General features: G+C 32.3%; 1 protein-coding gene across 10 annotated transcripts in view; it reads left to right on the forward strand.

Annotated features, from left to right (window-relative positions):
• BIRC6 (baculoviral IAP repeat containing 6) overlaps positions 1-24,368 on the forward strand; it is a 297,131-nt gene that overhangs the window by 49,551 nt on the left and 223,212 nt on the right. For all 10 annotated transcript variants that reach the window (XR_012486168.1, XM_074288148.1, XM_074288151.1 and 7 more), the window contains exons 3-4: positions 6,229-6,366; positions 21,071-21,264. Coding sequence is in view for 9 of the 10 variants with exons in the window: in XM_074288148.1 (XP_074144249.1) it covers positions 6,229-6,366; positions 21,071-21,264 (332 nt within the window). In the remaining variant the exon portion in view is untranslated. The remainder of the gene's footprint in view (positions 1-6,228; positions 6,367-21,070; positions 21,265-24,368) is intronic.

Here is a 24,368-nt window from a genome sequence, read left to right on the forward strand (position 1 = left end):
GTTATTGTATTAGCCATTTTGGAACTCAAATTTGGAAATTTGAGTTCCCCAAACTTGTGGGATTTCCATATAGAAAGTTTATTAAATACTTTTGTTTTCACTTCTCAAGCCATTGAACATCAATTGTTTGTCATTTGAAGTTCCTGAATTTTTTTAATTAGCCAGCCTTCATTAAGTGTCTGTTGTGTTTTAGACTCTTAGAATATGATAGAGATTAATATTAAAAATCGGAACTGTCAGTTAAGAGTTTTGTCTATTTAATTTCTCATTTATTACCTTAAGTTTCCAGCCTTTTAAACTTCCAAAATGATCACCTGATAGTTACAGCAGCCCTTTGTTTTAATTAGTGAACATTCATTTAGTTGGATTAAAGTATATTGAATCATATTTTGATCTTTTTCTTGGTGCAATGGAAGTTTTTTTTTTTTTTGTATTACATTTCTTCTTCTTCTTCTTTTTTTTTTTTTTTTTCCTGAGGCTGGGGTTAAGTGACTTGCCCAGGGTCACCCAACTAGGAAGTGTTAAGTGTCTGAGATCAGATTTGAACTCTGGTCCTCCTGAATTCAGGGCTGGTGCTCTATCCACTGCGCCACTTAGCTGCCCCTCTATTACATTTCTTTTCATGAAAAAATTTTGTCATCTTCCATGTTCCTTGCACATAGTAGAAGCTTAATAAATGAATTGATTTGGTAGTGAAGATGATCCTACAGGTATAACTTGCATCATGTGTCCAGGAAACAAGCAATAGCAACAATTCAGAGCAAATATTCAGAATCTCCTAGGAACTAAAAGTTGTAAATTATTTTGTGTTTATTTTCTTTTTTCTTGCAAACAAATAATTTTAATGATAGATGCTTGGTAGTATGGCTAGTTGATAATGTAAAACAGATGTGAGTCTATTAAACAATATATAGAATGTATATTAAACAATATAGAGAATCAGCATTGCTTTTTTTCCTTTGTTCAGAAAATTAAAAAAAATTAACCACCCCCCCCCCCCCCCCCCCCCCGCTGGGGTTAAATGACTTGCCCAGGGTCACACAGCTAGGAAGTGTTAAGTATCTGAGACCACATTTGAACTCGGGTCCTCCTGAATTCAGGGCTGGTGCTCTATCCACTGCGCCACCTAGCTGCCCCCTATAATAAATTTTTTACACTTAAATGAAGCTGAAAAAAACTGAGTATCTTAAATACAAGTATAAATGAGGAATAGTAATCCCCTGTTTAAAAGTACTTGAAAGTTTTGAGATATTTTTCTCAATAATTTTGCGAAATAGATAATATGAGTATTATTATCTACATTTTACAGAAGAGGAAACTTGAGTCTCAGGAGATGCAACTTCTTGTGCCTAACACAGTGAATATTGGGACTCTGTGTGGGCCCAGATTCCTAATTTACCAATGCTATTTTCCTACACTAAATTTTGGATTTGTAGTATCTCCATGGATCAAATGAGAGTATGGAAATTATAGCATATGAGCATAGAATTGAATTTCATATCTATTCTAATACTCTAATTTTCTAAATGAGGAAATTGAAATCTCTAGAATGAGGCTACATAGTTTGTGACAGAGTTGCCAGTATAACTGTAGTTTTTTAATTCTTTAAATTCTTACCAGCACCTTTTATTATTTTAGATCGCTAAATGTTAAACTGGATGCCAATACTGATTATAAATGTGTTATTATGGATCATATAGTTAGACTTGGTAGAAACCTATTTGAATTAGATAAGGAAACACAGAGAGAGGTAAGGTGCTTTCCCAAAGGTTATACATATTAAAACAAATGGCAGACCTGGAATCTGATTTTAAATTGTATGTCCTTGTATACATTATCTATTTATTCCATTGCCACTTGATGTTTATTTATGGATGAGGTTAGTTTCATTCATAATGGGCAGCTAAGATATGCTATCATAGTAATTCCTCTTGATACCCTTAGAACATTTAATCATGCTGAAGAGTAATTTTTTGACATTAGTTTACTCCTTAAAATATAGATTCTTTATTACTGATATTGCTATATATATGTAATCAAGCCTTTAATAAAAGTAGATTTTACATTGTTATAGCATAACTTCATGTCAGCATTAACTTTTAATACATGTTATTGGAAAAAAACTGGCATTTGGAGATTATATTTATATATATTTAGAGTTGTATTAAATAAATAAGCTAAGTATTCCCTGGTGATGAGAAATATTAACATTAACCCAATAGTGGAACGTGATTAAGTTTAAGGTTTAACTAATTGGATCTTATCGAATATATCATTATTTTAACTAGCCAAATAATGACATTCCAATTATTGTAGCTTTGCACATTGTATTGTACATATCATAAACTAGACAAAATAAAAAAGGCCTTTTGGAAAGATAACATTTATTTGTTTTAAACTTTGAGTATATATATATAAGGTTGGCAGAGCAAAATCTATGACCAATAAATAGATGAGTGTACATGTTTCTGAACATGCTGTTCCTATTTGTGGCTGTAAAAATAAGTTGAAATTGCTTATGCTAGACAGCAAATAGGAGAAGTAAGAACATTCTTAGGCTTATTTAAGTCTGTGAACATTTATTTGATTTGGCCATTGCATGCCTTATTTTATTATTGTATCTTGAAAAATTAATAGAATATGATAGGGATTAACAGTTTCATTTCTCCCCCCCTCCCTCCCTTGTATCTTCAGTATCTATGACAAGGTTCAGTGCTTATTGAGTATAGCAAGTTTAAGAAACCTTGGTAGCTATTTGCACAATTATATAAACTTAAATCTTAGAGAAAGTAATTAACTGGCATTAACTATTTCACTGGATTAGAGAGCACAAGATAGAAGACTAAAAAGGAATGAAAGAGCCAGGCTTTAAGGACTTTAAGCACAAAGCAAAGGATTTTTCTTTGATTTTAAAAGAACCACCAGAGTTTATTCAGTATGGGAGTGTATAACAGTATCTTCCCTTCAAAATTATCTTGTATCTTTTGGGTATCTGTTTTTATTATATTCCTCTATATACACTTTTTCTTCTCCAGTATGGATAAAAGACATTTGAGGACAGGGATTGTTTCATTTCGACTTTCTGTCTCTAGAACCTATTATAGTGCCTGGCTCGTAGTAAAGAGTTTAATAAATATTTGATTGATTAGATCAATCAATAAGCATAAATTCTTCATAAAAAGAAATACAAAAGAAAAAGATTACGTTAGGGTATTGTTCTCCCAGCTTTGATTCTTGACTTCTTTTTTATTTTCTAAATGTTTTAGGGTTTACTATGGGCCAGATATAGTGCTAGACATTGGAAATACAAAGACAAAAATCAAAGCCTCAGGAAGCTTGCTTTTTTTTCCCTTTGCCTTTAAACCCCAAACATTTTCTGAAATTTTGTAGATATTTGATTGGCTTATGACCCACTATGACAGAAAACAGGGCACTTTTAGTCTTGTTAATTTTTAACATAGCTTTCCAGATCTGTAAACTATAGGATTGGTACAATGTATCTTTGTAGAAACTTAGACTTGAGAGCAATATCTGGTTAAACTTTTTCAAAGTTATGTTCTATAATATTTCTGTCTCTTTGTAACATCTGTTTACTTAGTTGTCCTATTTTTTTTTAAACTACCACCAATACATTGCTGGAATCCTTACTATCCTCAGAGTCCTGTATTTGAAATATGCTTCTCAGTGTCTTTCCCAAAGTAGATTGTAGTTAAAGAAAAATTTTGAAAGATTGTAGTAAAGGAAAGAAGCACTGCGTTTAAAAGCCATTTTAATTTAAATATTGGAAATGATATTTAACTTTACTGTACTTGTTCCCTAATCTGTAAAATGGGGATTTGTAGCAGATGGATTCTGGGGATTTGAATTAGAATTTTGTGATCTTAAAACATCTTAACAAGATTTGAGTTTTGTATTCTACATAGAATCTTAATATTACAGATTATACATGTAGTAAGATTATTCATATTTTTTATTTAATCAAAATACTTATGCTTGTGATACTTTTGGTTCTGTTACATTACAGTAACATCATCATAAGGTGGGCTTGTATATTGAACTTTTGGTCAACTAAATGCCATAAGAATTTTTTCACAAATATTCTGAGGAAAGAGTCATATTCTTTACTTGTAGAAATTGAATTTTGAACCACCAGAAAAAAAAGATGACATTTGTGCACATTGAGTCTCATATTGTTTAAACTTATTTCCAATTTACAGAGATTATTTTGAACTTGTCATCCCAAACATTTAGCCTGAAGTTTTTTTGATCTATGAATATTTGGTTGTATTTTCTTTGTCTTAAAGCATTGCTAAATTTTTTAGGACAGAGTAGAGTTAAATTCAAAGCCCTATAGAAAGATTTCTCTTCAAGTAAATCAACAAGGTTGTTAAACTATAAACTATAACTATTCAAATTTCTATTCCTTTATCTTGTCCAAAAGGATATCAAAGAGTCACAAAACTTGCTATTATTTAGTGTTAATAAACATCAAAGAAAATTCTTCACTGCAGCATGTGTGTTACCTTTGAAAGTTAAGTAATTTTTCTTAGTTCTGCCCTGGGCTGGGGGGGGGGGTCGGGTTGGGGGAAGTAATACAAAATTAATTTTAATTGCCCTTCTACATTTGCCTATAAAAGCACTTGAATGCTGGCATGTCTCCCCTAACCTTTGCCTTCTTCATATTAAACATCCCAATTTCCTTTAATAGATCCTCATATGACATGGATTCTAAGTCCTTTTACCATCCTTTCAAATTTCTCTGGAGCTTCTCCAGTCATCTTTGACATGCCATTCTAAAATAAAATTATCCCTGTCATTCCTCTGCCTAGTAACTGACCTAGGTTAATCTTTAAAACACATATAAACAAACCTGTCTCTGATATTCAACAAGCAGATTTAAATACATGTGGGCCACTAGAATGTAAATTCCCTCACTTTTTACTACCAAAGGCAGAATCTACAAGCTTACTCCTCTAGAGATTGGAAGGAATTTGAAAATGGTTCTTTTGTTAACTGCTTGACATTTTATTAATGAAAATCTACAAGACTTTATTATTAGTTTTATGTGTGATAAGAAAGTTCAAAGTGATCAAAAGCACTTTGTCTTTAATATGTGTTTTTTTAAAAAAGTATCTGCATTTAAAATTTTACTTGCAGTAAAATGAATTTAATTGAATAAATAAATAGTACATGATCAGTGTTTGAGGTATAAAAGAGAAATATGAGTAAAGAATTTTAATTTTTATTCCTAGATTTAGCCATGGTACCCAGTTTTTCAGATGTAATTTTTTTCTTAAATATATTTTTTATACTTTACGATAGCATATTTTAAAAAGTAGGACGTGATGTAGCTTAAAATTAAATTTTTTCAAATCTAAATTTTCTTGAATTACAATGAATAATATATTTATCAGAGGGAAGAAAACCAATACCAAAACTCAGTAATATCTGTCTAAGATTGGAAAATAATCCAGAGAATAGAGCATGAATTTTTAAATTCCTATTCTAGTTCTTCCTTTTACTTTTACTTGCCTATTTTTCATTATTCATCTTTTTTTTTTTTTTTTTTTTTTAAAGATGACTGTTTTCATCTATTTTATAGGCATATCTGTCCAGCAGGATTCAAAAATAAAAGTTCTATTTAAGAAATATTGTGATTAAGCTCTATATTATTCACTTTATGGTATATGCTGCTTATTAGATTTTCTTGTGCTTTTTGTTACAGAATCTATTCACTTATAAAAGTTTTAAATATTTAAAGTTTTAAAATTTCAAGTGTATTTTGTAAAATAGAAAATTTCTCTTTTAGTTTTTACTCAACAGTAATAAAAATAATTTCATACCCTGAGAAAGGTGGTGTAAATATTAAAAATACTAAAAAAAAATTGTAATTCTAGTTTAGTTTTATTGATTTTAATCAGTGGGGTATAAAGTAAAGAGAATATCTGAAGAATCTAAATTGTAGTGTTTTAAAAAAATAATACAATTGCTATACTTGTTATTTTCAATTATAAAATAACTTGAAGTAGGGAAAAATGTTTTTTGCGAATAGAGCTTCCAAGTTATTAAGTATTATGAGGTAAATTGAGCAGTTTAATCTTTTTCCTTGGAAATTGTTTATATTATGAATTTATTTAAATGTTAGTCCTTAAAATCAGTAATACAATTGTAAGACCAAGCTTATTAAGTTTTATTCTTTAATTTTTATGTTTTTCTTTTATTTTTTAGGCCCAGCAACTTTTATCCGCTTGTATAGAAAAGGTAGATGTTTCTTCTTCTGAAGGATATGACTTGTTCATCACACAACTGAAAGATGGACTGAAAAATACATCTCACGAGACAGCAGCTAATCATAAAGTTGCTAAGGTAAGAGTATATAAATGAGACTAATATTAAGAGTTTTTGTCTTTTGGTCAGTCTATCTCTCCATTTCTAAAGATATTTTTAAAAATATACTTGACAACTTAAAAAAACATTTAAAAAATTTTATGTTTGAATGTCTTTTATTTAATTATTTAGCTTGCTGTTGAGATGGCCATTTCTTTATTCATTTTCTCACTTGGTTTAGATTAGTTCTGAGTTGGTCTAGATACAGACTTTTTGTGTCCCTTCCTTTGGAGAGAAGCCTAAATATTTTAGATTAGCTTTTAAGTTACTGCTTTAGAGGACCATGATATTTGGACTGTCTTGAAAATTCAGTTTGCTTGTTGGAGGAACCTAACCTGCTTTTGAGGCATCATGAACTGATGTATAGAAATAGCAAACCTAGGATTTCCTAAAGCATTATTTATTTTTCCTTAGTGAGAATTTTCTATGAAGCTCTATTTTATTTCCTTGTTGTGATCTGTCAGTGATTCTTAAAGCTATGTCTGGTTTCTTAAAGCAATGTATACTCAGGGAACCTAAGGCTTGGCTTGTTTTAATAGACTGGGAAAAGATTCAATATGATCCTAAAATCAGACTATTTCAAAGCACCAATTTTGCAAAAAGTTGTCATGAATTTGACCACTTAATGAATTCTTTGGACATCACAACCCATGGGAAAAGAAAAACACAAAAAAAATTTACTTCTATAATAACAAAAACTATATGGAGATAAAGAGTGCTAATGAATCAATGAAGTAACATTTAATAAGAGATACATAATTTTTAGAATGTCTATATAAATGTCAGTTTAGTTAATGCTGTTGTAAATTTGAGAGTCTTGTTTTGACCAATGAGTAGACACTTTTCTGGAGGAACTGATTTTTATCTTATTTTTTTGGTGTCCATTCATGGTGTGTATGGAAATGGCAATCTAGAAAATAATAATGAGACCTCAGAATAGAGTTTCAACACTAATATATCTCAGAGAGATTGGCGAAAGAGGATCACCAGCAATTCATTTTGCATTATTGAAGATCTGAAAACTAGGGAGTGCCCCATTAGTTGGGGAATTCGTAAAAAAATTTGATACGTCAATGTAACAGAATACTATTGTAAGAAATATTGGGGGGAAAAAAAAGAAATCTTGAAAGTGATAAATTAAGAGAAACCTAGCAAAATATATAGAAACTGATGCAGAGTGAAATGACCAGATCCAGGAGGTCAATTTATTTTGTAAAGAGTAGTATAAACAGCTTTTAAAGGCTTAATAATTTTGATTGTTCCAGTAACCACCAGGAGTCTAGAGGTTTTGTGAAGAATGATATTCAGAATGAGACATATTTTTAGCAATTCTTTTTCTTTAGTTGCTCTATTTCATTTCAGTTCCATGAACATCTATGTCAGATACCCTCTGGCAGTTGCCTAACTCCTTTTATTCTCTTCAGCTTCTTTTTACATATTGTCTTTTCTTTTTAGATTACAAACTCATTGGGAGAAGGAATCTATCTTTTTAAAAACTGTATCTCAGGTGGCATGTACTAAAGATAGTGGTACATTGTGTTTAATAATTGTTTGTTGACTGATTTGAAATGGCCAATAGTTGACTTATATTTGTGTGTTTATTCCCTGAAAAAGATTCAGAAGAATGTAGTATACCTGACCTATAACCATATAAGACAAAAAAAGAATGACAGTGGACAAAGAATCCTAGAGAAGGTTTTAGAAGACTTGACAATCAAATTATGATGTTAAATGTTGTAATTATGTGTAGTTACAAAGCAAAAACAAAAGAAAAACAAAAGCCAACTGGGTTTAGAGCAAGAAGACGGGCAAAAAAAGAGTGTACTAGAAATGGCACCATTTTGAGGACGTTGAAGGATTTAATTCTTGAGATAGTAGATGAAGGGCAATAGGAGAGGTCTAAAAAGAAATCCTAAGACCCCTATTATCAAAAAAGAGGCCACTAAATGAATATCAGTAAGACATCCACCAGTTTTTTCATCATTGAATAATTTTTTAATGAGGATCAACTACATTTTCATCCTGACCATCCTTGTTTAGAGCATTAGAAAAGAACATATAGGCCATTACAATCATCTATAACAGATCATACTTTTATTACACAATGAGTGCATCAAAGACAAATCATAGAAATTTATTATTTGAAGAAAAAATGATTATGATGAAACAATACATCAATGTTTTTTTGGATACAGCTGAAACAGTCTTACAGAAGAACTTTGTCCCTAAGAAAATGTAATTAAAATAGAATTATAGCCATTAAAATGACTGGAAACCAAAAAGACTATGGAAAATAAAACCTCCCCCCAAAAAACAGTTATCAATAGGGATCCAGGTCTCCCTGAGAACCAGAAGTTGAGATGAGTGGGAAAGAAAAATATTTAATATGAAAGGTTTATTGCTTGAGGACTATGCAAAGAGCACAATAGAGGATTTAGAATGTAAATTTGCATTGGGTTAAGGGAAATGGGAATGCCTAGCAGTTAGGGAGCAAAATTTGAATAATTATCAGCCACAGGTCAGTTTTATTTTCTGTCATTTTTTCTTTTGTAGGCTTTGTCAATTTTGTTTTTCTGATTTTGTTTATAACAGTTCTTATAATTTCCTTCCCACATTTCTATATTATATTCAAAGTAGGTATTGAAAAAGTGCTTTTTTAATAGCATAGTACTATTGTAATGGAATGTAATCCTTCAATTTGCTTATTAATGTCTCCATCAATAGTCATTTTTTAAAAAAAAATCATCTCTATAATACTGCAAAAAGTGCAGCTGTAGATGTTTTGATTTATATTGGGGGACTTAGTTTTTATATCGCTGACCTCCATGGAGTATGTATGCCTAACAGTGGAATGTTTGAGTCAAAAAAAAGTTATGGGCATTTTAATTATTTTTACATAATTTGTAATTGTTTCCCAGGATGGTTTTATTAATTCACAGCTCTAGCAATAGTTACTGACTGTGCCATTTTCCCATGTTCCTTAAGTATTTACTTTTCCCATCTTTTGTCATCTTGACATCTTGTGTGGCAAGATTTGAGTTGTTTTCATTTGCTTTTCTCTGCGTTGTAATTTGGAGAATTCTTTCATAGAGTTTGTAATTCTTTTGAGAAGTCTTTTTTGTTTTTTCTTTGCCTGCTTTTGGGGGATTTCTTTGGGTTTTAACATATTTTAGCTATGCATAAATCTTTCGAATCAAAATTTTTTTCAGTGACATAATTGTAAAACTTTTCCCCCTTTTTTATCCTTTATCTTTTTCGTTTAGAAGCTTTTCAATTTCATGTTAACAGTTGCCCATCTTAACTCTTATAGTTGATTCTATCCTTTTTTTAAACTTTTAAACTCTCTGAATTGTGAAAGATGTGATCTGCTTCTTCTAAAGTCTCTTGTGGTATAAAGCTTTAATATTCTGTTCATATTTCTATTTTGAATTTATTTTGAAATAACTGGTTATGGCTGGATTCTGATAAGATAATAAAAATAACAATACTATCAATGCAAACTACAGATTTGCTTTTGTGTCATTTTTTGTGCCTCAGGGCCATTGTCACATCATTCTCACCTCAAGCAGTCCAGACCCAGACTGGTTTGGGATAAAGGGATGTCTCATCTTCTGGAACTGTTTCAAACTGACAAGGGACATATAGCTGGCCCTACCCAATAGGTCTGGACTGAAGAGGAGAGATGAGTGAGTTGTAGGAGATGTGCTGAATGTCAGTATGAGGTCTCAGGTGATTTCAAGTTGACCAAGTGGTTGGAATTTTATGGCTTGGAGTCTAGAAGAAGCATATTATATATTATATTAATATATATTAATAAGTATAGTAAAAATACTAGGACTAAATATGAGCAAAAGATCTGTAAGTCTCCTTCTCTCCACCTGGAGTAAATTCCCCTTCATTTAAGAAACAAACAGAAACTTCTCTAGGTCCATGGATAGCTGGCAGTAATTTTCTTTGCATACTTAATGGGGAATTGTTTGGCTGTCAAAAATTCACTTTCCATATAGCCCCTCCTCCCCCATGATCATGCAAATATGAAAAACACATTTGAAGTCAGATCTTTGATAAATAAGTCAGGGATCTAGGATTGGGATTCCAGAGACCCCTAGAACCTAGCCACTTTTTCTATCAATACCTAATCAGGGCATAAGATTGTCTGCTTCCTCTTAATGAACAAAAGGGAAAGTGGGAGTGGCCCCAAATACTTGGCTAAGTAGGCCTTTAGATAAAGAAGTAAGGGTTAAAAGATGTTAAGAGCAGCAACCAGAAAGTCCTCCACAGCTGGGCTGAAAATTAAAATATCTATATACTTGTATTGTGTTTTATATCTTCCACTGACCACTTACTCTGGTTACAGATACTTGCTATAAGAGGAAAAATCAAGGACATGATTTCCTTAAAGCAGTTTTACTTCAGGTAGCTGTCCTAAATTTTAACAATTCTACCTAAAACCAGACTCAGGAATAACCAGGTGGATTCCCATTCAAAAGAATACCACTGGGAAATTGAGTCAGAGGATCCAACCTTCAGCAGAGGCCAAGATCGACCTTTTAAGACCTTTTAATTCGTTCCAAGATACTAACTTCCATCTGTAACAACTTCTAGTAGCTTATGGCATATTCCTTTCAGATGGTGGATCACTGGCTTGATTAGAGTCACCTGAATTCAGAACTCCAAATAAATATCAGTTGCAGTCCCAAAAGATTTTATCTCTTACAGCAATTATCAAAGCTTCAGATGAATGTAGCTCCTAAGGATCACAGTAAGAGATTCATCCTAGAAAGTTCATAGCTTATACAGCTTATCTTTCATATCTATGTAGATGATTCTAAGTCCAATATTAGACAGATCATTTTGCTTTTAAAATAGCCAAATAGATAAATTCTAAATTGCATATTGTCCATAACAGAAACATTTTCAAAGGGACAAAATAAAAACTATTATTCTCAGAGACCCTTTAAATAATTGTACAACTGTAAGATTACTCAATACAATCAATTAAAACTCATAGAATATCCTATTTCCACATATGAAAACCCTTCAGATTTAACAATAATTTCTTCGTTCTTAAAAAAAAAAATTAAACTTTTGGAAATAACCCTATCAAATTATCAGATCAGATTAAAATTCTGCTCTAGGTTTTTTGTTATATTCCTTAAACAAGGAGACCATTATGTACTTAGATAAACATTAAATAATTTTCTGAAGATAGATGCGATACCCTAGTAAAAATAAATTGCTTTCAGAAAACTTATGGTTCCAACAAACCTCTTAGAGCAGGTATAGACTTGAAAAATAGACAACATGTAAATATAGGCTGTTCCTTTAAACAGTATAAGCAATTAATGTTTCAATCAGCAAGGAGCTGCAGTTTGTTAAAAAGGGACTGTACCACTTAATGGAGGGAGGGGAGAAATTAGACCGTCACCTGACAAGGCTCATGGTTGCCCTTCTTCCCCCTCCACATGGAATTTCTCCCAACTCCACCATGCTTCCCGACCCCTGATTCTCACAACTAACCTTTTTAGGATGGCATAACCCCTAGGATCCAATCTGCCAGCTAAAGACAGGCCCCAACCTCCTGGAGTATCTCCTTTCCCCTGGCAAATGGCAGATTCACTAGGGGCTTTCACCTTTTTGCCCCTTATTTCCAGCAAGCCATTTTCCTCTCTCTTTCTTCTTTCTTATCTCCCACTATCTCTTCCCCTATCCCATCTAGTGTCTCCTCCTGATGCCTATGTGTTCAGTCCTTCACCAACATATTTTAAACATATCCCAAACCAATAATCCTAACTAGATGCTCCATTTAAATTATTAATTGCTTTTGCAAATCAATCTTTTTTGTCCCTTGTTTTTAAGTCACTTTTTCTTTTTACCTTTAAACATTAAGATTTGCAATGAAATAACTTTGAACCAAATTTCCTAAAACATATACATATATCCAGCAGAGCTGAAGAAAATTTTAAGATATAGCTCATAGTTTACAAATTTACCCAATACTTCTAGAAAGCAACATACCATCTAAGTAGGGAGATACAAACAGGACCTCCCCTAAGATAAGCTACCAGCACTTTGTTTTAATAACCTATATTTTTAACTTAAAATCCAATCAAATACAGCTTTAAATTCCCAATAATAAAAAACGGCTTATCTTAAATAATGAATTTCACTAAAGTTATTAAACATAGTTTTTTTTCTCTCCCTCTGGCCCCACATGACTTGCTGCAGTCAGGGAATGAGGAAGGAAAAGAAAGAAACTATCTTCACTCTCTCTTTACTCCCTGCATGATCCTCCCCAATTTAATTGAATTGCTTTGGAATTTTGAAATGATCAATTCCTAAATTCCCAACCATTATTCCCAAAGGACTTTTCCTAAAGCTTCAACTTTGGCCAGAGTTGGACCCTACAGGAAAGTCAGACTTTTCTCTTTCTCCTTTTTTTTTTTTTTTTTCCCTAATAAATTCTAGCTCACAGAACAAACGTGACAAAGATATTCTCAACAGACACAAACACAGACAAAAATTACATGGAAGAGACCACCTCTTTACCATTTTCCCACATAAAACAGAAATACCCAAGTGCACTTTTTTGCTTTTGCTCCAAAGATTTGTGTTGGACTATCCCCTCTCAGAGCATCCAATCTCATCACATCCTGGTCTCCAACAAATGAATAGCCGACTCTCCTCCCCCCTCCCCCCCTCATGACTTGGCAGACCAGGATCAGGAGTTACCTACCTTCCTAGTCAACCACAGAGTGCTCCCATCTTGTGCCATTAACAGAACTCCTTTTTTCTGGCCCTCACTCTTTAATCTGGATAATCCAAGGCTTGATGATCCCAGGGCCCACAAGGATTGTTCGAGGGTACATTAATAGAAAGCGCCTCTATGGATAAAGCATGATTGAATTACCTGGCATCTTCAAAGTCTTGTGTGCCTTCTGTTTATATCTGAGTGTCTCTCCTAGGCCCATTCTTCACAGAGAGGGAGGTTAAGAGTCTGATCTCAAGGTCAGTTGGAGAACCCACCCTGGAGCCTATGTTGAATCAGGATCCAATCCCAGCCATCGCCCTGGGAAGCCACAGATCCCAGAGGAGCCCCCATAAACTGTGTGGGATGGGTACAAGACCCTTTTTCCCCAAATTAACTTATCAGAGACATCATCAGGGACAAAGAGAAAGCATTATAATCCCTGCACGGAAAGGCCCAGACAAACCTGGGAGCCATCCCAGTCCCACCATGTGCTCCTGGAACTGGCCAGCTTCTGGCTTGTCCAGGACTTAAAAAGCAAAAGACCCAAGACTTCTCATTGGTTGGAATAAAAGGACATAATCCTTGACTAATATTCACCAATGTTGGCTGCCTCTCACAGGTCATGTCACTTCCTGCCAACTTCACTAATTTTCTGTATCCCAGATTTCAAAGTTCATCCCTCCAGAGATCTTACTTACAACACTTCTCCCTCCCAACCCCCACTTCCCCCCAAGGTCCCAGCTCTGGGAACAGGGATCATGTGACTCAATACTGAGAAATACTTCATCCAGTCAGTCCCATTCAGTGGTATTTCCAGTCTGTCAAATCTCAGGGTAGAATGATCTTCCAGAGTGAAAGGCAGTATAGAGCATTGTTGAAAAAGTTTGGGAGCGACAAGAGTGTAGATTAGAGAAGTTTTTAAAACCATTTCATCCTGGTTATAAAATAAGAAAGATGCAGAAATAATTGAATTCAGTAATGTAGTGCTGAATAAAATGAAATTACCTGGGAAAGAATTTTCTATGAAAGGAATTTGTAGGAAAACTGGAAATGTGTTTGATAGTTGGATTTAGTAAAATTATTTTTACATTGCATGCAAATCTTCAGGGAAAGAATATAGCTTTTAAAAATTCTCTGCAACCTTACACCAGTTTGTGTGTGTGTGTGTGTGTGTGTGTGAAAACAGATTATGATAATAGGACCCTAGATTTAGAGTTTAAAAAAAAAAAACTCTAGAAACCGTCTAATCCCACCCCTAAAGAGATGGAGACCCAGAAAAGCTAGTTAATTGTCTAAGACCCCATACATAGCAATTAGGAAAGTTGACTTTTGTAGTCTTTTCATTGAGCTGTACTGTTTATGTCTTCTCCAAATGCCAGTTGGCTTTGGCTATTTTTTAATGTGTGGTGAAATCTCTTAATATATATGTAGGAGAAAATTACAAGGACATTCTATTAAGTTAGGCACAAAAAGTTACAGGGCTAGGTGGAAAGAAAAGTTTGATTAAAAAAAAGTGCCACATTGATTGCTCTTCTTTAATTATGTCTGACTCTGTGACCTCATGGACCATATCATATCAGTATTGTCCATAAGGTTTTCTTTAGAAAGATACTGGAATGATTTGTCATTTCCTTTTCCAAAGGCAGAGATTAAGTGACTTGTTCAGGGTCGCATAACTAGTAATTTTCTGAGACAATATTTGAACTCAGATCTTCCTGATTTGAGGTACAACATTCTGTTCATTGAGCCAACTAGCTTCCATATAGTGATTACATTTTATTTAAATTTTGAGATTGTCACTTAAATGAGAAGAAGCCCAATACATTTCACCTAATACCTCATTTTGTAAAAAATAGCTGCCAGGACCTTAGTGGTAGAGAATTCTGGTGACCCAGTAGGCTACTGTGGTTTGGATTTTGAGGATGGAGAAAGTGGAATACACTCAGTGTTGAACACTTTTACATTGTGGTTTACATTTTCAAAAAAGAATTAAACTAAATTTTTTATATGTGAATAACATATGTATGAAAAGAAAGAGGAAAGAAAATCTGATACAAAGTCATGAATATTAAGCATTTAGTTTGGGTTATTAAAAATTAAATATTTTATTATCTTGACGTTGAACATCAGTAGCACCAGCTAAATTTGCTTAGAACTATTTATATAAAGTTATTAATTAAAGTATGAAAAAAATTTAATTTTTTTTTTTTTTGTCAGTTCTTGTTCTTTTTTTCCTTTTTTATGTTTGTAGTTAATGTGTGTATTGTTTTGTGATTTGGTTTCTACACTGCCCACCCAACTACAGTAGATGATTTCATAAAGGTTTTAGTAGCTTTTTCTTCATTCCTCAATCTTATTAGTGTTGGTTGTATTCTAGTATTCCATTATATATCACTCTATATAATTTGTATATCACTATATATAATTCTAAACAATTTGTTCAGTTTCTTTTTTTTATTTCTTTTTTTAAAAATTGCATATACTGCTGCTATGAAAAAAATCAACATCTCTATTACATACATAATTCAGAATATATTTTTAACAAGAAAATAGTGGGATAAAAAGTATGCTTATTTAAAAAAATTTAGGTTATCTAATGCCAAATTCAAATGATTCTACATTTTAAAAAAATTCATACTAGCAATGAATTCATATTTTGATTTTTTTTCTCCCTTGCCAACATTGAATTTAGTTGCTTTTTATTTTTTCTGCCAATTTAATAGATGGGATTGTAATGATAGTAAATATATAGTGACCGACCTCTTTCTAAAAGTTGGCATTTTGTTCAAGCAATTATTAATCATTTGTATTTGCTTTTTAGTAAATTGCTTAAATCAGAGCAGATTTTCACATTATATAAAAATATTTTTCTCATTCTGTATTCTATGTATTCTTCTATCAGGAGATAGGTAATATGTTTTGACATTAGATCTTTGGTAATTATGCATATAAAGTTCACCATCATTATATTTATTCTATTATATTTGTATATTAAGACTTATCAATTTCTCAATTTATGGACACCTTTTTTTTGAAAAATTTTAAAAATTGAGAAAATCCCATTCAAGGACACTTCAAAAAAAAGCACATATTATCTCTTCCCCTTTAAGTATTTATCTTTTCTTAGTACTGATCCTTTCCTTAATTTATTCTTTTTCTAGTTACCTCCTTTTTTGCCTGCCTGCCCCCTTTTCCTTCTTGAGTTAAATGAATATCTATACTCTCTATTCTTTCTTTTGACAAGTACAGATGAGAATGAGGTTTAAAATCAACTGCTTTCCTTTCTCTTATTTATGTGTATGTTTTCTTGTTCACTTTGATTCTAAGATACTTGGCCTTAACCTTCCTTTCCTTTCCTTCCAATGTTTTCCTTTTTTAATCTCTTTCCATTCCTTTCTTAAGGTTATCAAGACATTAAAATCTATTTTCAGAAGAATTGCTGTTACATACAGTATTTCTCCAAATAATTAGAAATAAGAGAAACATAAATCAAAAATCATTCTGAGTTATATTTTACAACCAGTAAATTACCAAAGTTGTCACAATCTGGAAAATAAAAACAGCAAGGATTTATTAAGCACTTACTATATGCAGACAGCATGAACTAGGGATACAAAGGCAAAAGACATGAGTTGAAGCAGAGAATGTACATAGATATGCAACATAGATACAGTGTAATTTTGGAGGGATAGTACTAGAAATATGAAGATTAAGAAAGTTTTCATGTAGAAGTTTGTATTTCTGCTGAGCCTTGAAGGAAATTAGATTCTAAGAAGGTAGGGTGAGGAAGAAGTATATTCCAAGCATTAGGGAAATCATTATTAATGCATGGCTATAGGTGAATTGTGTATTAGGAAAAGTAGTAAAGCCATTTGCAATGAGAGAAATCATTGTAAATGCAAAATGACTTAAAAAGTCTAGTTTATTTTAAAGCTTTGTTGAATTACTTAAAATGTAATTTTTGGAAGGACACTGTTTTGCTAAGTCTGGAAAGATCAAGTTGTTTTTTTTTTTTTTTTTTTTTTAATTTATTTTTATTTTATTTTATAATTATAACATTTTTTGACAGTACATATGCATGGGTAATTTTTTACAACATTATCCCTTGCACTTACTTCTATTCAGATTTTTTCCCTTCCTCCCCCAAACCCCTCCCCCAGATGGCAAGCAGTCTTATATATGTTAAATATATTACAGTATAATTTAGATACAATATATGTGTGTAGAACCGAATTTTTTGTTGCACAGGAAGAATTGGATTCAGAAGGTACAAATAACAGTTTACATTCATTTCCCATTGTTCCTTTTCTGGATGTAGCTGGTTCTTGGAAAGATCAAGTTGTAAATGTATTTTAATGTCAGAAGAATTTTATTTTATTTTTTGGAGTGATTGGTAACAGTTGAAGTTTATAGAACCAGGAATAAGTCTCTCATGTCTTGACTTCAGAAAAATCTCCTGAGTAGCTCTGTGGAGGACAGATTGGAATTAATTAGAAAGTTGTTTTAGTAATTCAAGTGAGAAATGAGGAGAAGAGCCTGGATTAATAGAGTTCTAGTGACCACGACTGGAGTGAAGAGCATATTGAAATATTGTGGGAGTAGTGTACAGCATGCAGAAAGACTAATATCATGAAATGATCCTTTCATTCTGTAAAAACAGTTGTTATTATGCTGCACAAGATGATATTTGACCTAGAGATCCAATTGCTAGGTTGAGAAAGAAATTTTCTGTAGATACCAAAATATTCATAGCACTTTTTGTGATAAGAAAATAGGTGTCCAATGATTGGGAAATGGCTAAATAAGTACTTGTAAGGCATTAAAAATGATGGCTGAGAAGAACTCCAGGAAAATGTATTTGAACTGACTCAGAGTGAAATAAGCAGAATCAGAAATTGGCATACCCAGTGATTCTAACATGGTAAACAAAAAGAACAATAAAATGACACTGAATGATTAAAATGTCCAAGTTTGGAATAAGAAAAGAGTTAAGAAATTTATTTCCCTTTCTTTGGCCATAGAATATTGGATAATACTATCAAATAGTATCATTGTGTTACTGTTTTTTCTTAAATTGCTTTTTTTGCCTTTACCTTTCAAAACTGAGATGGTTTACCTAGGTGTAGGGATGGGGTTGGATGTACAGTATTGGAAATAAATGAGACAGAAAAATGAATTGATAATAACTTTTCATTTTGTTAGATAAATTCTTGAGCAGTAGTCTGCCCAGACCTATTTCACATTTTTATAGAGATGCTTTTTAGTAATTATGAATTGAGGTTCTAATTATTGTCTTCTCACTTCTGTACTATTTAATCTCTATCATTAGTTGGTTATTAGACTTTGCTTAAGTCACTTGACTTTTCTGGGCCTCAGTTTTCTCAGATGGATAAAATCATCTTTATAATATAATCTATATTTGTAAAAGTCCTTTGATTTCATACTGCAGCAGTGGTTCACTTGAGTTTCAGATTTTCTTGGTCTGATCTTTTTTCTTTTGAATTAACCAAACTTATCTGCTTTTCAGTTATTTTTTTCACTTTTTTTTTTTTTTTTTTTTTTTTTTTTTTTTTAATTTACCAAGTTCTTTGTTCTCAAATCCTGGTTATAAAATAGGAGGTTAAAGATGTCTGTCTGCTTCTGCATGCTGCTCTAAACTATTACTTATTCTATCCAGAATGTTAGCTATCTGGGTAACTGTTCACAGCAGTTTACATTCTGATTTAAAAGGATTGTTTTAGCACTTAGTATATGCAAAGATTATACCATAATTTGTGATAATATATCAAAAGTATCAGTCAAGTATGTGTAGCACCATTTGACATACAAAGGTTGTTTGATCCTTTACCTCTGTCAAATTAAGGTCTAGTTGTAGAGAGATACCAGTAAACCCTGGAGTACATGTGCAAATTATGTTACTGATATTTATCTCTTGCACAAATGTGTTTTCTTTACATTCCCTTTTTTTGTTGATTTAGGACTATTCAAAGATCACCGAATTTTAGACCTGGGAGGGACTTTTAGAGATCACCTAAAGATTATCTCCTCAACTAGGACCCAGAGAGGTTGGGATTTGCCCAACATCATACAGTTAGCTAATGGAAGAGTGAGAGCTAGAATCCAGGTATTCTGATGCCTAATCCAGTGTTCTTTTTAATCATACCATGCTTACTTACAATTGTACAATTTTTTTTTTTTTTTGTAACTCATCATCATTATTATTATTTTTAGGACTTCATTTAAAAAAATTCATTTTTAAAATAATATCTTATTTTCTCTCCAGTTACATGTAAAAACAACTTTTAATATTCATTAAAAAAATTTTTTTTTACTTTCAAATTTTCTCTTTTCCTCTCTCATGTCCTACCTCCCAGAGACAGTAAGGAATTTGATAATAGGTTTTACATGTTTAAGGATGCAAAACATATCACTATATTAATCATGTTGTGAAAGGACACAGACCCAAAGGTAAAACAAAAACAAAAAACTCATGAAAAAAATAGAGCAAGTGAAAATAGTCTGCTTCTATCTGCATTCAGATTCCACCAATTTTTTCTTTGGAAATGGAAAGCATTTTTCAAGTCCTTTAGAATTTTCCTGGATCTGTATTGCTGAGAATATCAGTCATTTACAGTTGACCATTGTACAATACTACCAAAAACAAACTTATTTAATATTTTATTTTTCACAGTTTTATATAAAAGTAATTTTAACATTGTTTTTTTCCTTCTCAAGAGTCCCACATTCTCTTACTTCCTTCTTCCCCTTTCTCCCCATTGAGAAGGCAAGAATTTTTACTTAGGTCATATACATGTGTAATCACAGACACTATTTTTCTACACAAGTCATTCTGTGAAAGAAAATATAAAAAATCCTAAGAAAAATAAAATTAAAAGTATCTTTGATCTTTATTCAGACTCTGCCAGTTCTCTCTCTCTCGAGATGGACAGTACCTTTCATCCTAAGCCCTAAAAAATTGCCTTCGATCATTGTATTGCCGAGAATAGCTGTTATTTATGGTAGATCATCATACAGCATTGCTATTATTGTTTACAATGTTTTGCTCTGGTTTTGCTCATTTCATTTTGCTTCAATTCTTGTCTTTACATGTTTTTTTGAGAGCATCCTGATCATCATTTCTTAAAGCACAATCATATGCAACAGTTTGTTTAAACATTCCCCAATTGATGGACATCCTCTCAGTTTCCAATTCTTTGCCACCATGAAAAGAACTTCTATAAATGTTTTTGTACACATAAGTCTTTTTTTTTTTTTTTTTTTTCTTTTTAGTATAAGAGACCTAGAATTGATACTGCTTTGGTCAAAGGGCATGCATGATTTTATAGACTTTTGGGCATATAATTCATTATTATTACAGATCATTTTAGTTTTCAACAGTGGATGTAATTATAATGATGATGATGATAATTACAATAAAAATAGTAATAATAACAGGAGCATTTTTAGAGTTATCAAAGTTCTTTACAGATATTTTATTTTTACAATTCTGGGAGGTTGGTGCTATTATTCCCATTTTATAGATGATGAAACTGAGGCAAACAGAGGTTAAGTGACTTTCCCATAGTCACATAACTGTTAAATGTTTTAGTCACAATTTTGAGCTCAGGTCTCCTTAACACTAGGTCTACTGCTCTATCCACTGCGCCACGTATCTGCCATTTATATAGGGTGTGTCAGACAGTATTGCAGGGACAATCATTATCTATTTCTTCAGAGTCATAATTAACTCACATTTAACTGGCAGTTTGTGGTTTAAATTATATACTTCTATAATAAACTGAAGATTAAAGATTACATAAAATAATGTATTTTGTTTTATTTAATCTGTTGTATTGATATGTAAAATTAAGCAAACTTTCAGTTTTTGCTCTCAACTTTTCTTCCTGTGCATTTTTTTTTTTTAAATTGCAGTGGGCTACCGTTACGTTTCATCTTCCTCATCATGTGTTGAAATCTGTTGCCAGTGCCATTGTAAATGAACTCAAGAAAATAAATCAAAATGTTGCTGCCTTACCCGTAGCCTCTTCAGTGATGGACAGGCTGTCTTACCTCTTACCTAGTGCACGGCCTGAACTTGGAGTGGGTCCAGGTCGATCAGTAGACAGGTATGGAAATCTCTAATTTGTGATTTCATTTATTTATTTGTTTATTTTTTTGTGAATTGAAATTTTATTGCTATACTCTAAAACCTACATTCCTCATGACCCCATATGGGATCTTGTAACTGAATGTGGAGTAATGAAGTTATGATTAATCAGGTGTTTCCAGTTTCTTGTCACTACAAAAAAGGCTACCACAAACATTTTTGCATATGTGGGTCCCTTTCCCTCCTTTATGGGATACAGGCCCAGTAGAGACATTGCTGCATTAAAGAGCATGTACGGGTTGATAGCCCTTTTGAGCATAGTTCCAAATTGCTCTCCAAAATGGTTGAATCAGTCTCATAACTCCAACAATGTATGTGTCCCAGTTTTCCCACATCCCCTCCAACATTCATCATTATCTTTTCCTGTGACATGACCTATTTTTGAAGAAGCCATGTGAGCTATTTGTGATATTCATTCATTCATTCATTCATTCATTCATTCATTCATTTATTTAATTTTAAAGACGTACACTAGCTATTTCTTTAAAAATATTGGAGAAATTTACTGGGAATTGAAATCATGCTTATTGGCATATTTATAGTTGACAGATTTTATTCTTTACTTCTTTTTGAAAAATGACATTTCATCTTTTCTTCTCTTGTATTACCTCTATTTACCATTATTTTTGGCAATCACTTTCAGTGGCACATCATTCAAATATGACTGTTTTTCATTACACTAAGCTATTGTTGAGGTCAGAAATCATAACCAGCTGTCTTCTTACTGTTTTGGTTATCAGTTCCTTATAAACTATACCTTGTTATCATTTGCACTTCAAAGATGCTTTTTCTTCATAGAGAAAAGAGAAGTAAAAGATGAATTGCTCTGAATTCTTTCTAGAATAAGGATCACTCCCCATCCTGCCCCGTATACCTGTTGTACATGATATATATGATTCATTCTGAGCTTGCAATCCACTTCTCTCTACTCAGAGCAAGGAAGTGTTTCATCACTAGACTTCTATCATATAGTCTATGCCTAGTCTTGTTCATTTCATTAAATTTTAATTTCTTCATCTTTGTATTTTTTTTTCAAGCATTTAGGATCATGGAATATAGAGCTAGAGCTGGAAGGAATTACAGAAGCCATCTAGTCCTTTGTCTTCATTTTACATAAGAGGAAACTTATCTTAGTCATTGGGTATTTTGGTCTTCTCTTTCTTCCCAGAATCAGTTCATATAGATACATCTTCCTATATTTCTCCAAATTGTTTGTTTATTTTTTTCTAGACACGCAGTAGAATTCCATTCCATTCCTGTGCTATACTTTCCAATTGATGGGAACCTACTTTGTTTCTAGTTTTTTAGTCCATGAATAAATAATACAAATAATTCCATAATTATTTGCTACTATAAATAATTTGATATACATAGGACCTTTCTTTGTCTTTTCCATTTCATAGCTTAATCCCCCCCTCCCCCCCCTGAGGCTGGGGTTAAGTGACTTGCCCAGGGTCACACAGCTAGGAAGTGTTAAAGGTCTGAGACCAGATTTGAACTCAGGTCCTCCTGAATTCAGGGCTGGTGCTCTATCCACTGCACCACCTAATTGCCCCTCTGTTTCATAGCTTAAAAATAATTTATTGAGTTGTTGTGTAATTCCAATTTGTACTTTAGGGTGTTTATTCAATCCACCTACATCTTAATTGTAATAGAATAATACCTCTTGCATGGACTGTTTCCATCTTTAGACCAATTATACAAGTTTTCTATGTGTGAAAACCTTCATGGGATTTAAATTTGTATGTTTCTTGTTAATTGTGATTTGGAGCAACTTTTTCTTTTTCTATAGTCTTTTAATATCATTATCAGAAATAGTGATGTAAAATTTCTTCCTCCATGGACATTGACCTGTTTGCTTTTATTTTATTTGTATAAAACCTCTTCATTTTTATGAAGGTACAATTGTCTTATTTCTCTGATAATATCCTTTCCTATTTGATTAAGAGTTTTCCCTTAGTGATAGCTGTGGAAAGTACCTCTTTCCATTCTCCCTTTTTAGTGATATGACCTTTTAATAGTTGTTTATAATTGTTTTATAATTGTAAAATCCATTTGGATTTCATTGGAATATGCTGCACAAGATATACTAGTTAGTTTGTTTCTTTTTGCCAACACTGCATTTCCCCCCCCCCCCATTAGTTTTTCTTTAATAGAGATTCCTACTTTTATCAGTTTACATTTTTTGTTTTTGTTTTATTGAATATTAGCCTACTGCGTTTACTTAGGCTAATATTCTTATCTGGTCTGTTCCACTTATTAATGTATTTTTAAGACCTTTTATCAATAGAAAATAGTTTTGGGAATTGTTGTGTTATAATATAGTTTGACATATGGAAATCCTAGCCTTTTTACTTTCTCTCTCTCTCTTTTTTTTTTTTCCTTCCACTTTTTCTACAAATTTTTTTATCTTCAAAGCTGGTTTGGTATCAACTTTGTAAATAAATTAGGCAGCACCATTTTTGCTGTATTGGTTAGGTCAAGCATAAACATTTACCATTCCCTTAATTATCTAAGCCTTTATTTTTGTAAATAATGGACTTTCTCTTGTTTTTTTCTTCTTCTTTTTTTTTTTTTTTTTGTTAATATGCTAAGGAATTGCTAATGGTTTTCGTCAATTTGTTTTGCATTCTCTGATGTTCTATAGTTATTCGACATTATGGTAGAGTCTTTAAGGTGGGAGATAGAGAATTTGTTTTGGATTAATTTGGAGGGAGTTTGTACATTGGAAAGACTTCTCCAACACAGTATTGTATCTCTGTGGGTAGCATCCCTCATTAGGAGAAGAAGTGTCTTAGTTTTATAGGCAGCCAGCATCTGGAATGTTTGGGGGGCATAGATCCTGAGATGGTATGGCATGGGAATTTGAGGTAGGAAGTTAAAGGAATGCCATAGGCCTAGGCCTTATGATTTGTGACAGAGGGTAATATTTGTTATGTGGCAATATTTGTCAGTGTTTTTCTTTTTAAATTATATTTTCTGTTACTTATATTAAGATGGATTACTATCTCCCAGTGTTCTCATTTGTTTTACTTTAACACAGGGAATCTTAAAACTTTTTTT

This window comes from Sminthopsis crassicaudata, chromosome 2 (genome assembly GCF_048593235.1).
Source record: "Sminthopsis crassicaudata isolate SCR6 chromosome 2, ASM4859323v1, whole genome shotgun sequence".
NCBI classification, from domain to species: Eukaryota; Metazoa; Chordata; class Mammalia; order Dasyuromorphia; family Dasyuridae; genus Sminthopsis; species Sminthopsis crassicaudata.